A 13221-nucleotide genomic window follows, 5' to 3' on the forward strand; every position below is an offset into this window, starting at 1 on the left:
CTGCTGGTGCAAGGAGACACAAAACAAATAAGGCTAGGTCCATTTCATATTTAATATTTAAATGCTTAAAATGATAGAAATTATTTTTCTTTCTTTAATGAAAAGAAACATAACTGTAAAAGTCAGAAAATACTACTGTTCCTTTGATCGTCTAGATTTTTCTACTTTCAGCTGGATCCATTGTAAACAGTGAAGGAGGCATTTCTGAATCTCACTCCAGATATTTGAAAGCAAGAGACAATGACAGCATGTATTATAATAAAAGCCCAATCTAAAGGATATTATCTTACCCTGAAACACAGACCCATTTCCTCCTGACCCGGGGCAAATACTAAGAGAAAGTCAACATATTTACAAACAAGATTTAATAATGCTCACAAGACTAGTTTGCCCCCAAATAGGAAAACTACACATTGTTTCAAAAGGTTACAAATTCAATGCCTGAAAATCCCACAGGTAAGCAGTGGGACTGACAGAGTCTGTTTTGGGAGCCATCTGCTAGCCAATGAGCAGGCTTCTGGCCAGGAAATCTTTTATCATGGGGATAAAGGGAGTGGACAACAGTTATTTATATCCCACGCTGCACCTCTCCCCATTTAGCCTCCCTCAGTACCGCCTGTTCATCTTCTTGAACTTCTCGTAATGATAATCATCCGTGGCCTTCTCATTAGCAGGACGCTTGCGGTTGGGAGGGGACCCTGAGAAGGAAAAGAGGAAAAGCTGTCTGCCACACTAGAAGCCACTGACAGGTTAGCTCTGCACAGGCTAGGTCAACCACACCTGTGCCTCACTCTCGAGAGGCGCCCCAATGCCCACCCTGGTCAACAGGAACACAGGAGGGCCGCAGGGAGTATGTGTTGCTGAGCAACAAGCACGGTGGAGTCAGGTGCCAGCTGAAATACGCTGACTTTAGTGTTAGACCAGGTGAGTAGCAGAGTCCCTTGGACTGCAGAGAGATCAAACCAGTCAATCCTAAAGGAAATCAATCCTGAATATTCATTGGAGGGATTGATGCTGAAGCTGAAGCTCCAATACTTTGGCCACCTGATGTAAAGAGCTGACTCAAGGGAAAAGACCCTGATGTTGGGAAAGATAGAGGGCAGGAGGAGAAGAAGGCGACAGAGGATGAGATTTTTAGGTAACATCATTGACTGAATGGACATGAGTTTGAACAAACTCCAGAAGATAGCAAAGGACAGGGAAGCCTGATGTTCTTCAGTCCATTGGAATCACAGTCGGATGTTACTCAGCAAATGAACAATAACTAATTCAGCAAACTCTTAACTGCATTGAGAGTCTGACTAGGTCAGGCATGGCACAAGCTTTTAGACATGACTTCCTTTCACCTGCCCAGAAATCCCAGCAGGTGCATGTTACCGTCTCTCCTCAGAGAGGTTAGCTGACTTGCTCAAGGTCACTCAGAAAGTGACAGGAAGCTAAGCGTTGAACCCAAATCTGGTGCCTCTAAAATTTCTGTTTAACAGAGATTAATAACAGGAAACTCTTTGGGAATCAAAGACTACTCGGCCAAAGTGTTACAGGAAATAATTTCTGAAGTAAGAAGGAGGAACAAGAGAAGTCTCAGCAAATGTAGCATTTCCTAAGAATTGTCCCATTGTTGATGAAAAAGATGACACTGCCTGGTGCTAAGAGCACGTGGGGAAGGGCACTGCTGGATGGACGATCATCATTACATAGGGAAACATGGGAAACAGCCTGAGTGTCTCGCCAGAGGAAAGCAGTTAGACTAAAGGATGTCTACCTGTACAGCAGAACGTGACGTGCCCATTGAAAGGGAAATATAATTTACTGTCACGAACAAACAGGCAGAGGACAGACACTGAAGAGCGGTGATATCCTATTAAGTATGTATACAATATATGTGTGTGCTTTTTTAGAAGTCGGGAAGGTTACAGAGCTGGCCCTTGGTATCTAGGGTTCAACAGCCAATCCCAGGCAGTGTAGTGCTGCATTTGCAATCGCTGTTGGTTGGCAGTTGTGGGTACCGAGGGCTGACTGTGGAACTTGAGCTTAAGCATCCACAGATTCTGGTGTCGGCAGCAGGTCCTGGAACCAGCCCCCCGAGAATACTGAGGGTTAACACTACGTAACAATGTTGTGTATACCAGAAACTAACACGGCAGTGGAAAGCAATTATATTACAACTGGAAAATAAATAAATAAAAAGAACCCACTGTATAGCTCAGGGAAAAAAAGGATCTATTGTACAGCACGGAGGACTATACTCAATATCCTGCAATAAGCCATAACAGAAAAACTGTGAAAAAGAACGTGCATATGTACGTGTAACTGAGCCACTTTGCCATACAGTGGAAATTAATGCAACACTGTAAATAGACTATGCTTCAATAAAGTAAATTGTAAAAATAAAAAATGTTAACTGTGGCCTTCTTTGGGTGGTGAAATCATGAGTAACTTTTGTTTTTGCTTATTCAAGTTTTCTGAGTCTCTGTTACACTTGATAGCCCATTGAATCCTTAGAGCAACCCCCAGTGGTACATTTTATTACCAACCCCATTTTAAAGGTGAGGAAACTGAGGCTTGGAAAGGAGATGGCACATAACCATGGTCCAGAGAAAGAACTAGAACCCAGATGCCTTGGCCCCAAAGCCCAAGCGCCACCCCTCCCCGCCTCCACCGACCCTGGGCCACGGCCGCCCCCAGCGGCCCTGAGGCCCCTGCTGTACTCACGCTCAGGCTCCGGCTTCTCTGTGTCCCCCACTCGCAAGGGTCGGGCTTTGGGCTCCTCTTTGTTTCTCCGTATGGGAGCGTTGAGCTCCTCGTGGTAAACTGGACCGAAAGAGACCAGGGGGTGTGTCAGACAGAACAGGGCCCAGGCACCTGAGCCCAGGGGTGCGGGGAGGAGCCGCTGCCCCGGACACGCGGCGCTCACATCGGTTGTGCTGCACGTAGTTGACAGCCATGTTGGTGGGCACGAAGGAGGTCTCGCTGTCCTTCTTCTTGTTCTGCTGCTCAGCCAGCAGGCGGGCCTTGGCGTCCTCCGTGGAGATGATGTTTTTTATTTTCGCACTGTGGGGAGAGAGGGGCCACTCCACAGTTAGAGCTCTGCCACTGCGGGCCTCAGATGGAACTGACTGGAGGGGCTCAAAGCACCCCTCCTCGCTCAGCTGCATAAGGATGTCATCTTTCTCAGGGCACAGCTCTCTACAGTTCACCAACTCCCCTGCGACCAGAACATCATGGCACTCTCACAGCATGGGAGATGCAGGACTTACTCTCTTCTGATTGAGGGGAAACTGAGCCAGAGGTCAGGTGAACAGGTGAACTCCCTAAGGCTCAAAGCCAGTGAGGCCAGCAAAGAGGTGAGAACTCAGACGTCTCCCAACTTTCTACCACACCCAAAGATGATTCTGACCCTGTATTTCCTCCACAAAAGTCCCCTTTTAGAGCAGATGCTTTGTAGTTGAAATGAAAGGAGGATCACGGGGTGGGTGAACCTTATCACTGCTCCTGCTGAAGCGAGCGGGAGACTACAAGCACCTATTGGAAGGACTGTGAACAAAGGCTAAACAAAAACAAACACTTTCAGAACTTCCCCTGTGGCCCAGTGGTTAAGAATCCACCTTCCCATGCAGGGGACTTGCGTGTGATCCCTGGTTGGGAAACTAAGATTCCACACACCATGGTAAGCCCGTACGCCACAACTAGCGAGAAGCCAGCATGTCACAATGAAAAGATCCAGAATGCTGCAACTAAGACCCGAAGCAGCCAAATTAATAAATAAATATAAAAGAAAAAACAGAAAGAAAGTATCCCTCTACTTTATAAAATAAAACAAATACTTTTGTTTTTGGTGGTGACAGTCCCTAGGGTCTTTAACTCCTCTGATCAACCCAAAGAAACTCTGGGCAGCAACCATGTCAGCAGGCCAGAGAGGGTAAGTTTGTATCTGTGGATTTCCAAGGAGACAGGTTAAGAAACAGCCCCCTTAACTGTTACCTGGAAAGCAGAGAGCTAGCCCTTCGGCCTAGGGGCGGGAGAGAGGCGCAACTGTGGGTCTGAAACTCACTCGATGCCGAGGTCCACCTCGGGGATGCCGCTCAGCATCTGGTTAGACAGCATCTCCTCCGTCTTCTTTGCCGAGGAAACCCGGATGTTTTCTGGCAGCTCATAAAGGCAATCCTCTGCATTCTTTGGCTTGACTTTCTGTTCCTCATGTTCCACGATCCCTTTCCGCTTCTTCAGTTCTGTCTCAATGTACTTCATCCTGAAATGAGATACCCGCAGGCCTCAGGGAGGGGCAGGACAGCTCCAACCCTGGCCCAGAGCCATGATGGGTGATGATGAAGTTGTCATCATTCCATGGAGAAGTGAGAAAAATAAAAATAACTTTTCAGTTTTTAAATCAAGCTAAAAGTTTTCAATTTAAAGCACCAGTCTATACAATGAGATCCTGTCCCACCACATTATGTGGAAGTTTCTTTGATGGCAGTTTTTATTTAACAGCCTGGGTGGCAAAATGAAAAATGGGCAAGTCCAATGTTTCTCCCTACAATTTTCTTTAAGGGGTGGGATGGGAATATTACCAGCCAAGGAATTTAAAAATTCTAAGAACCACGTTCTTAAAGAAATCTTGAGGTTTTCAAAGTTCTCAAGCCTGAGGTGGTGGGGTAAGGGGGACCAGGGACACAAGAGGGGTCAAATTTGCTGTTTTTGGATAAGATTAGAAATGTCATCTGTGACTAAATGTCAGACACTATCTGGCTGGAGCCCACCTCCAATCGCTCAGCGCTGAAAAGACTGACACCTACATGTCGGCATCCTCGTCCCTTCGGTTGGTTTCTGCGGAAAATGATGTCCCCAGATGGAGGTCTTCCTCTTCGCTGATCCTACAAAAAAGAGAACAGTGAAGGAGAGCCTTAGAGTCACATATAAATGAGGCTGAATATGATGCTACATTAATAAAACAAGTATGCAATGAAATGTACAACATCCTGTCCATAGCTGGAAAAAATAAGATACATATATAACACGTAACCAGAAGGAACTCCAGGAATATACGCAAGCACACTGATGGCCTCTGGAGATACTTCAGGGGGAAAGAGTAGATATATTTATTTTTCACTTTTGCGTTGCTTGTATTATTTTGGTAATTGTGTTTTCTATGTTTTTCTTAAAAAAGAAAAATAACTTCCACGTGGGTTTGAAAGATAATATATAATGCACCCTTATAAGAGGTGCCTACCTACATTACACTAAGTTAACGTTTGAAGAGTTTCTGTTTTCTTTGCTTTTAAACAACATACTCTTTACAGAGCACAAAGGGCACTTCAAGCCGTATACAAGCTGCAGCAGGCCCCAGCTCCCTGGCTGGCAGGCAGTGCAGGTGAGTTTGTATCTGAGCCTGTTTTGCACGTACTTATCTTTGCCCCTTTCCTTTAGTTTCTTCATGTCCACCATCCCGCCTGTCTTCATCTGAAAGGGATCATCCTGCAGAAAGCAAACAGCGGAGAAGCAACATCTATGTAACTCGCAGTGGAATGTTTTGTTCTTAAAGAAAACTCAATCACCCACTGAAGAGCAGTCACATCTTCCCACTGCCCAGGGAGGGTCCCACAACTCACCACTAGAGTGGTCTCTTCTTGTACTTTCTCTCCCACCAGCAGGGCAACAGCACTGAGAATAACCAAAAAGCAGAGGAGAGAGAGAGAGAAATGGCACAGTTCAAAGATGAGGAGAAACATTTAGGAAGTCTGAAGAAACATTTAGGAAGTCTGCAACATTAGTGCGGGGTTAAGATTTGAGGAGTGGACACCAAAGTCAGATGGAAAGCCTACAAGAATAACAGGGATCAAGAGACACTCTAGGGACTTCTCCTGTGGTCCAGTGGCTAAGACTCTGCACTTTCAATGCAGGGGCCCTGGTCGGGGAATTATCCCACATGCAGCAACTAAGAGTTTGCATGCTTCAACGAAGACTGAAGATCCCATGTGCCACAGCTAAGACCTGGTGCAGCCAAATAAATAAAATAAATGTTATGAAACAATAAGAAAGCGAGAGAGACGCTCTAGATGCTAGAGATGGGGGTAGTGTTCACCTAAGTGGTACACTTTCCTACAAAGTCATTTGGCATTATCTTGGCTTAGAAACCTCATTTCTAAGATTTTGCCCTCACAGAAAATGAAGCTAAAGACAAGTGTAGGAAAATACTATTGCAGCCTTATTTGGTGGTGAAATTTGGCACAATGACCTACAGATCCCAAAACAGAGGGGGCAAGTTAAATTATGGTATGTATATCTGGTGGAATATTATGCAGCTATCAAAAAGGTTTTTTTTTTTTTGGGGGGGGGGCGATTACCCACAATGTGGATGAATACCCACAATATCATGAATTGAAAATACAGTAGTTACCCCCCCCTTAGCTGTGGTTTTACTTTTCACAGTGTCAGTTACCTATGGTCCAAAAATATTAAACAGAAAATTCCAGTAATAAAAAAATTCGTAAGTTTTAAATTATCTATCAGCTATTGTGAACAGTGTGACGAATCTCTGCCCTCTTGCCTGGTCCAACAGAGGAAGTGAACCACCCTTTTGTCCCGAGGGTCCACACTGTATACACGACCCACCTATCGGTGTGGGGAAAAATAGTCTGCATAAGATTAGATACTATTCAAGCTTCAGGCATCCACTGGGGGTCTTGGAACATAGCCCCTGTGGATAAGAGGAGACTACTGAAGCATAGAATAAAAATAAGGCTGCTCACAGTCTTTACAAAAGAGAGAGAGAAAACAGGCAGGGAAGAACATTAAATGTCAATATTGGTTACCTCTTTATGGGAGAATTATAGGTACTATTTATTTTCTTGATTATACCTTTCTAAATTTCCCAAACCCTTAACAATCAGTGTGCATTTCACAATTAATTGAAGTGTAATAAAGACACTAGTCTGGACTTCCCTGGTGGTCCAGTAGTTAAGGATCCACCTGCCAATGCAGGGGACATGGGTTTGATCCCTGGCGGGGGAAGATTCTGCAAGCTGAGCGGCAACTAAGCTTGTGAGTCACAACGGAGCCCACATGCCATGAGTCCTGACGTCTGGGCACCCTAGAGCCCATCTTTTGAAACAAGAAAAGCCACTACAATGAGAAGTCCAAGCACTGCAACCAGAGAAAGCCCCTGCATAGAAACAAAGACCCAGTGCAGCCATCAGCTCAGGTCAGCCGCTCAGTCGTGTCCGACTCTTTGCGAACCCATGGACTGCAGCACGCCAGGCCTCCCTGTCCATCACCAACTCCAGAGCCTACTCAAACTCATGTCCATCGTGTTGGTGATGCCATCCAACCATCTCATCCTCTGTCGTCCCCTTCTCCTCCCGCCTTCAATCTTTCCCAGTATCAGGGTCTTTTCCAGTGAGTCGGTTCTTCATATCAGGTGGCCAAAGTATTGGAATTAAAACAAAAACAAACCAAAAAACACAAGCAATGACCTGTAACTCTGGAAGAAGTGAAACTTGCTCAGTTGTGTCCAAGTCTTTGCGATCCCATGGAATACACAGTCCATGTAATTCTGCAGGCCAGAATACTGGAGTGGGTAGCCTTTCCCTTCTCCAGGGGAATCTTCCCAACCCAGGAATTGAACCCAAGTTGCCCGTATTGCAAGCGGATTCTTAACCAGCTGAGCCACAAGGGAAGCCCAAGAATACTGGAGTGGGTAGCCTACCCCTTCTCCAGCAGATCTTCCAGACCCAAGAATCTAACCAGGGTCTCCTGCATTGCAGGCGGATTCTTTACCAACTGAGCTATCAGGGAAGCCCATGGTAGCTCTGGAGCAAACTTCAAGACCACAAGGTTCAGGGCATGTCCTGGTTGAACATTTGCAAACAACAACGCTTGAATCCCTCTCCAGGAAGTACAAAGTGTAAAGTTTGTCAAGAAAAGGGGCTGTCTATGTCTGAGAATATATTTGTGACAACGACCCGGGCGGGGTGAGAGGAGTCAGGGGAGGTGGTGTCTCTGTCATCCCCTCCTGTTCTGGGTCCTCTACTCCCAAGCGGTACCCACCTCACCCCGTTGGGCCTCTTCCTCAAGTTCTGCACCTCTCGGGTCTCTTCCAGTTTTAATCTTAGAAGAGAAAAAACAAATAAAAAGGCAACGCACAGGCTGAGATACCCTTCACGGAACTCAAAGAGTCAAAAGGCAGCTTCGACGGACACCAATGACTGGCCGTCTAGCCGCCCGCAGTGGTCCAGAGAGTGACTGTGTCTCGACACACCAGGAGTCAGATCCACTTCGCATCCCAGGGGCACCCCTCCCAACCATGAGACCTTGGGGCGGCGGTCTCATCCCTAGGAGCCTCGTTTTCTTCGTTCGCAGAGGGGTAACGACACCGCTCACAGCAATGGTGTCAACGAGGTACCCGGCTGGTCGTGAGTCCCCTTAGGTTGCCTCTCTCTTCCTGCCCCGTAGGATCCCGCCCCAAACGCACCGAACCTCCTCTGAGTCCTGCTCGTCTTCCTCCGACTCCGAGTCGGCGCGGCGCCGGCGGAAAGTCTTCCCGGTGACCCGCATAGTCGCACCGGCACTGCTGTCCAGAGCCTCTGCGCCGAGAACTGGGATACTTCCGGCGCGCGGCTATGAGGTCAGAGCGCCGGCCCAGCCCGGCCCCGCCCCCAGCTCCGGCCCCGCCCCCAGTCCACACGCCCATCTGACCACGCCCCCGTCCGTGGCGTCGGCCTCTCCCGATTGGGCAGCCCAGGGGGGAGGAGGCGGGGCGCGGCTGGCCGGGCCTCAAGACCCTGCGCCCGCGGCTCGGAGGGCGCGCTTGACTGACAGGCGGCGGTGGCGGCTCGGTTGCGACTGCAGGTGAGTTCCGGGCCGCCGCCGGCTGTTTCAGGGGGCCGGGTCTCTCCGAGCAGGGGCGACCCAGTCCGGCTCCGGGCCGGCGGGAACCTGGCCCTGCCTGGTGCGCATAACGCCGTGGCCAGGTGAGCGGAGCCCGGGACCCCCCTCGGCCGCCACTGCCCTGACCCCTCCTCCGGCCGGCGCCCAGGGTATCTATTCGGGCCCCGGGCGCCCCACTTCGGGCCCCTAGGCTCCGGAATAGGGGGCGCCGTCTCTTTCATTTCTGCCTGGGCCTGCCCCAGCGTTGAAAGCACGCTTGTGGCGTCTCGGACCGCTGACTTCTTTCCTCCGGTCTGGGCCCTGACGTGCACTTTTTTTTTCCTGTAGGGACAAAAGATAACCACTTCTTAGCCGTGATGAATTAAAGCCCCAGCCCCGACTCCCCAGCTAACGATCGCTTCCAGCCACTTCTCCCGGAGGGGAGTCGTGTCTGGTGTTTTGAACCCACTCGGGAGGGTTTGAGGGCAGAGGGTGCTTGCTGGCCGCTTCCCGGGACCTTCGGGGGCCTTGTTTTCGTTCTTTGTCACGAGGACTGTCGCTCTGGCCTCCGCCCCTTCTACCCGAGGATGCTCTGAGGATTAAGTTTATTTGAAAAACAGGAATCAACCGACGCTTAGGATATAACTAAAGGCATAAATAATGGCTTGTGGGACATCTAGCAAGCCCTTATTAGTTTTCCTTTTTTCAATATGCTGTTTGTCCTTTCCTTAGCAAGAACTACCTCTTATTAAGCGCTTAACGTGGCAGGCACTGGACTCAGCATTATTTCATTAAACTCATCCAACAGTCCTAGGAAGTAGATTCAATTATTGTTTCTCATTTTGCCAAGGAAGACACCAGGGCTCAGAGAGGCAGTGTGTACCTCAGGGAACACAGCTGGAAGGGGGAGTAGAAATCAGTTACAGGCCTCCCTCGCGGCACCTTGCGCTCAGTACCTGGCACAGTAGAGTTGGTTTTCTGCAGGTTCCCTCCTCGTGAAGACCATCCGGAAGTCGGGCAGCATTTCTGGAATGCCTTACTGTTCTCTGGAACAGTCTCCTCTGAGGTTGCCGTCGTCTTCCGTGTACTGAGACAGATAGTAGACTCGGGACTTGTTGGAACAGCCTTGTGGTTTTGATGAAAAGCCATAGTTTAAAAGTGTCCAGGTCTAACCCTCTGCAGTCTGGTTCAACCAAACCCAGATGCACATGGGCGTCACTGGGCCCCTCGTCTGTGATGGCTGCAGGAGACGCTCCTTGGGAACTGCCACAAGAACCCAGGGAGTGGATGCCTGCAGCTCTCACGCTGTCAGAGTTGGCTCCAATGTTGCCCTCCCAGGATCCCTCCCACCAGTGGGTACTGGACAGCACTAAGGAGAGGGCTGCAAGGCCAAGGACATTTCTGCTGATATCCCAGGAAGGACCATCTGGTACAGATGTACTGTCCCTGCTGGGCAAGACCAGCGTGCCCACTGATAACCTCGGTCTGACTGAGTTGAGTTTAGCAGAAGTGATGCTGCAGAAGTGGCAGGGGTGAGTCTGGTGGCCTGTGGCTGGGCTGAGGGGCTGCAGATCCTCTGAACTTGGCTGGGCCTTTTAGGGGGTGGGTTGAAACTGCTTCTCGGAGGGAGCCTGTGGGAAATCTGAGTACTCTTCAGTTCAGAGAAATGCCATGTTTTTCGTTTGGTTTGAAGGTTTGGTTCTTGAAGAAAGTGTCCAGGTTTGGCTTGAGTTTGGGTTACTAGCTCCTGGAACCAGGTGAAATGTGGGCTTGTCTCAGTGAGCATTAATGTCTGGGTCGATTTAGGAAAATCATTTTGCAATCCAGCAAAATGATTGCAGCTCACAGCCTGGCCATAGTAAGTATTCATTGAGTGTGGGACAGACTTACTTATTCAGCAAATATTTACTGAGCTTTCAGTATACAGGGCACTGCTTTGGGTGCTTGAAATACGTCAGGGAGCAAAAGAGACTAAAGACCCCCTGAACTCATGGACTTTATGTTCAGATAACCTGATAACTATGTAAAGGTGTTAGAAGGTGATGCTATGGGTAAAAAAAAGTAGAGCAAAGGGAGGGAATCAGGATCGAGAGAGAACTGACTTGCAGATTTAAATTGGTGTTCTGGTTTGTGGTTTGGTCGGTGACATGACAAAGCAGTGGACTGAACTGTAGGCCCTGGGTTCAAGGACCAGTTCTGCCAGCTTGCTGTGTGAGCCTGGACAGGAGCCTTTCCCCACCAGAGCCCCTGCTCTGCCATCCGCTGGTCGTGTGACTTCAGCGTAAACCTCTCTAATCCTCTCCTGCTTCGTGGTTTTAGGGGTCCTGGTCTGAGTTTCTGCTTTTACTTACTCCAGGGTTTGCAGCTTCTCAGTGACCTGGGCCAGTCACTGCCTCTAGCCTGTCAGCCCCCAGGGACTGCCAGCATGGAGCAGCCATAACCCTAATTAACGGACTCTTATGGCCCCTTGGACAGAGTGCAGTACCGGGTTTCAGGCCGTGCAAGGATGTTAACCTAAACTTAAGGAACTGAAATTGAGCAGAAAAAAGTGCTGTGTGGAGAATGACTCAGAAGAGTTGCTTGTGAGGAAGGCCAGGGGAAGCCACCCTTGGGGTTGGGCATTTGGGTCTGAGGACCTGAAGGTCATCATCCCCACTCCAAGCTGTTTGGCAGCTGGTAGAGCTGACAGTTCAGAGCACTGACTTTGGGTTAGGCAGTCCTGGGTTTGAATCCTGGCTCAGCTGTTCTGTAGCTGTGCGACCCCCAGCCAGTTGCTTCCCCTCTCTGAGCCTCAGCCTTCCCTCTTTTAGTGATGGAGGCGGAGATGGATTTTGCTCTCAATGTTGCCTGACCTCCAGGGTGATTGTGAGGATTTCGTGAGGTCTGTTAGTATCCGTTTCCAGTTCACAGGGCCATCCTGAATGGGGGCAAGCAGAACTTGGCAAGAAAGAAGGGCTGAGGGTCCTGCCTTGAGAGTTGGAAGGACAGTGGACTTGGCGTATTAAGTCTGGTTAAAGAGAGGAATTTGGGGGCAAGGGGATGGCTTGGAAGTAGAGTGGGGAGCAGGCAGGAGCGGGAGGTAAAGGGGACATGTTTTGTGGGGTAGAGGGGAGCATGGAAAGGTGTGGGCACAGGTGTGTGGGGTGGCCAGTGTGGTGAGGATCAGGGCAGGGGGTGTCCTTGTGTTGGTGCCGGAGTTGGCAGCATCACCTTTAAATCCTGAGGAGCTGGGCTTGCAGCTGGCAGAAGGATGTAGCCAGAGCCTCCAGGAAGTTGATGAGTAATGGGCCCCTGAGGCCTGGTCTCAGTGGTGGTGCCCAGATGTGCTGCCTCACTGCCTGTGCCCCTGTGCGGGGCTGAAGTGGGGGTGGCTTTCCCCATCACTCCATGAAGGCCCCGGGGAGGGGGGACTCACCCGCCCTTGTTCAGGACAAGAAGCCTCTTAGCCATCTCATCCGGGGCCTGCAGTGGGCAGGCTCTCTGCCAGATCTGCCAGCCTGCCTCCTCTCCTCCTGCTTTCTCGTCGCCGAGAGGAGGTGGGTCTGGTGGGTCAGGAGGGAGAGGTGCCCTGGGTGTCTGTAGCGGAGGCGCAGCCCCTTGGCTGGCATCTCGAATACCAGCTATGGGGCGGTGACTCTTAACAGCACCACGGAGCTGCTGCTCTCAAGAGGGCCCATGCCCAAATCCAGGCCTCCCCACAGTGGAGGTGTCTTTCCTTTTCAGTCTTTATTAAACACCTTCTGTGTCCTTTCCATTTATTTTGCACAGAGGGAAGGATGGGAAGGCTCACCCCACCTGGCTCACTTCCCGCTGTCCCACTGCCTTGCTCTGTGGTCTTGGGCAAGTGGCTTCCCATCTCAGAGCCTCCGTTCTTCCTCCATAAAATAAGAAACAGCTGTCCTCACCCGAGAGTATGTAGTGAAGCGCTGCCCATCACGCCTGGCTCAGAGTAGGCACTCGGTCCTGGAGCTCCTGTTGTTGAGCTGTTGTTCAGTCGCTCAGGTGTGTCCAACTCTTTGCGACCCCATGGACTGCAGCACGCCAGGCTTCCCTGTCCATCACCAACACCCAGAGCTTGCTCAAGCTCACATTCGTTGACGTGAGTTAAGGTTACCTTTTCCAAAAGACCCTTCTCTGCTCCCATCTTAAGTGAGATAAAAGGAATCTTTAAAAAGTTTCTATTTTGATCATGTAAGCGCCTGTTCAGTGTTTCAAATTTTTAAAATGCCAAATATTTTCATGGTCACTTGCATGTAGTGATCTGGAAAATATTCAAAGAAAAATTGAAAGCCAGTGGTATTTAACCAGCCTCAAATTGTGCAACCATGATGTGTAATAAAGAATTTGAAACAAACAAAA

General features: G+C 49.4%; 2 protein-coding genes across 3 annotated transcripts in view; one reads left to right on the forward strand and one right to left on the reverse strand.

Annotated features, from left to right (window-relative positions):
• Window positions 1-34: 34 nt before the first annotated feature.
• C11H9orf78 (chromosome 11 C9orf78 homolog) lies at window positions 35-8618 on the reverse strand. Its single transcript, XM_019971004.2, has 9 exons — window positions 8468-8618; window positions 8044-8103; window positions 5607-5658; window positions 5402-5472; window positions 4794-4871; window positions 4052-4249; window positions 2915-3051; window positions 2713-2811; window positions 35-698 (listed from the first exon to the last, which is right to left on the reverse strand). The coding sequence occupies exons 1-9, from the start codon at window positions 8548-8550 to the stop codon at window positions 607-609; spliced, it is 870 nt and encodes a 289-aa protein (XP_019826563.1). The 5' UTR covers window positions 8551-8618; the 3' UTR covers window positions 35-606.
• Window positions 8619-8721: 103 nt separating this feature from the next.
• USP20 (ubiquitin specific peptidase 20) overlaps window positions 8722-13221 on the forward strand; it is a 44378-nt gene continuing 39878 nt past the window's right edge. The window contains exon 1 of one of the 2 annotated variants that reach the window (XM_019971006.2): window positions 8722-8844. The gene's annotated coding sequence lies outside the window, so the exon portion shown is untranslated. Of the gene's footprint in view, window positions 8845-8944; window positions 8967-13221 lie in introns of those variants that run through there. The other variant, XM_019971007.2, reaches the window with a different exon arrangement.

Source organism: Bos indicus, chromosome 11 (assembly GCF_029378745.1).
Source record: "Bos indicus isolate NIAB-ARS_2022 breed Sahiwal x Tharparkar chromosome 11, NIAB-ARS_B.indTharparkar_mat_pri_1.0, whole genome shotgun sequence".
Taxonomy (NCBI): domain Eukaryota; kingdom Metazoa; phylum Chordata; class Mammalia; order Artiodactyla; family Bovidae; genus Bos; species Bos indicus.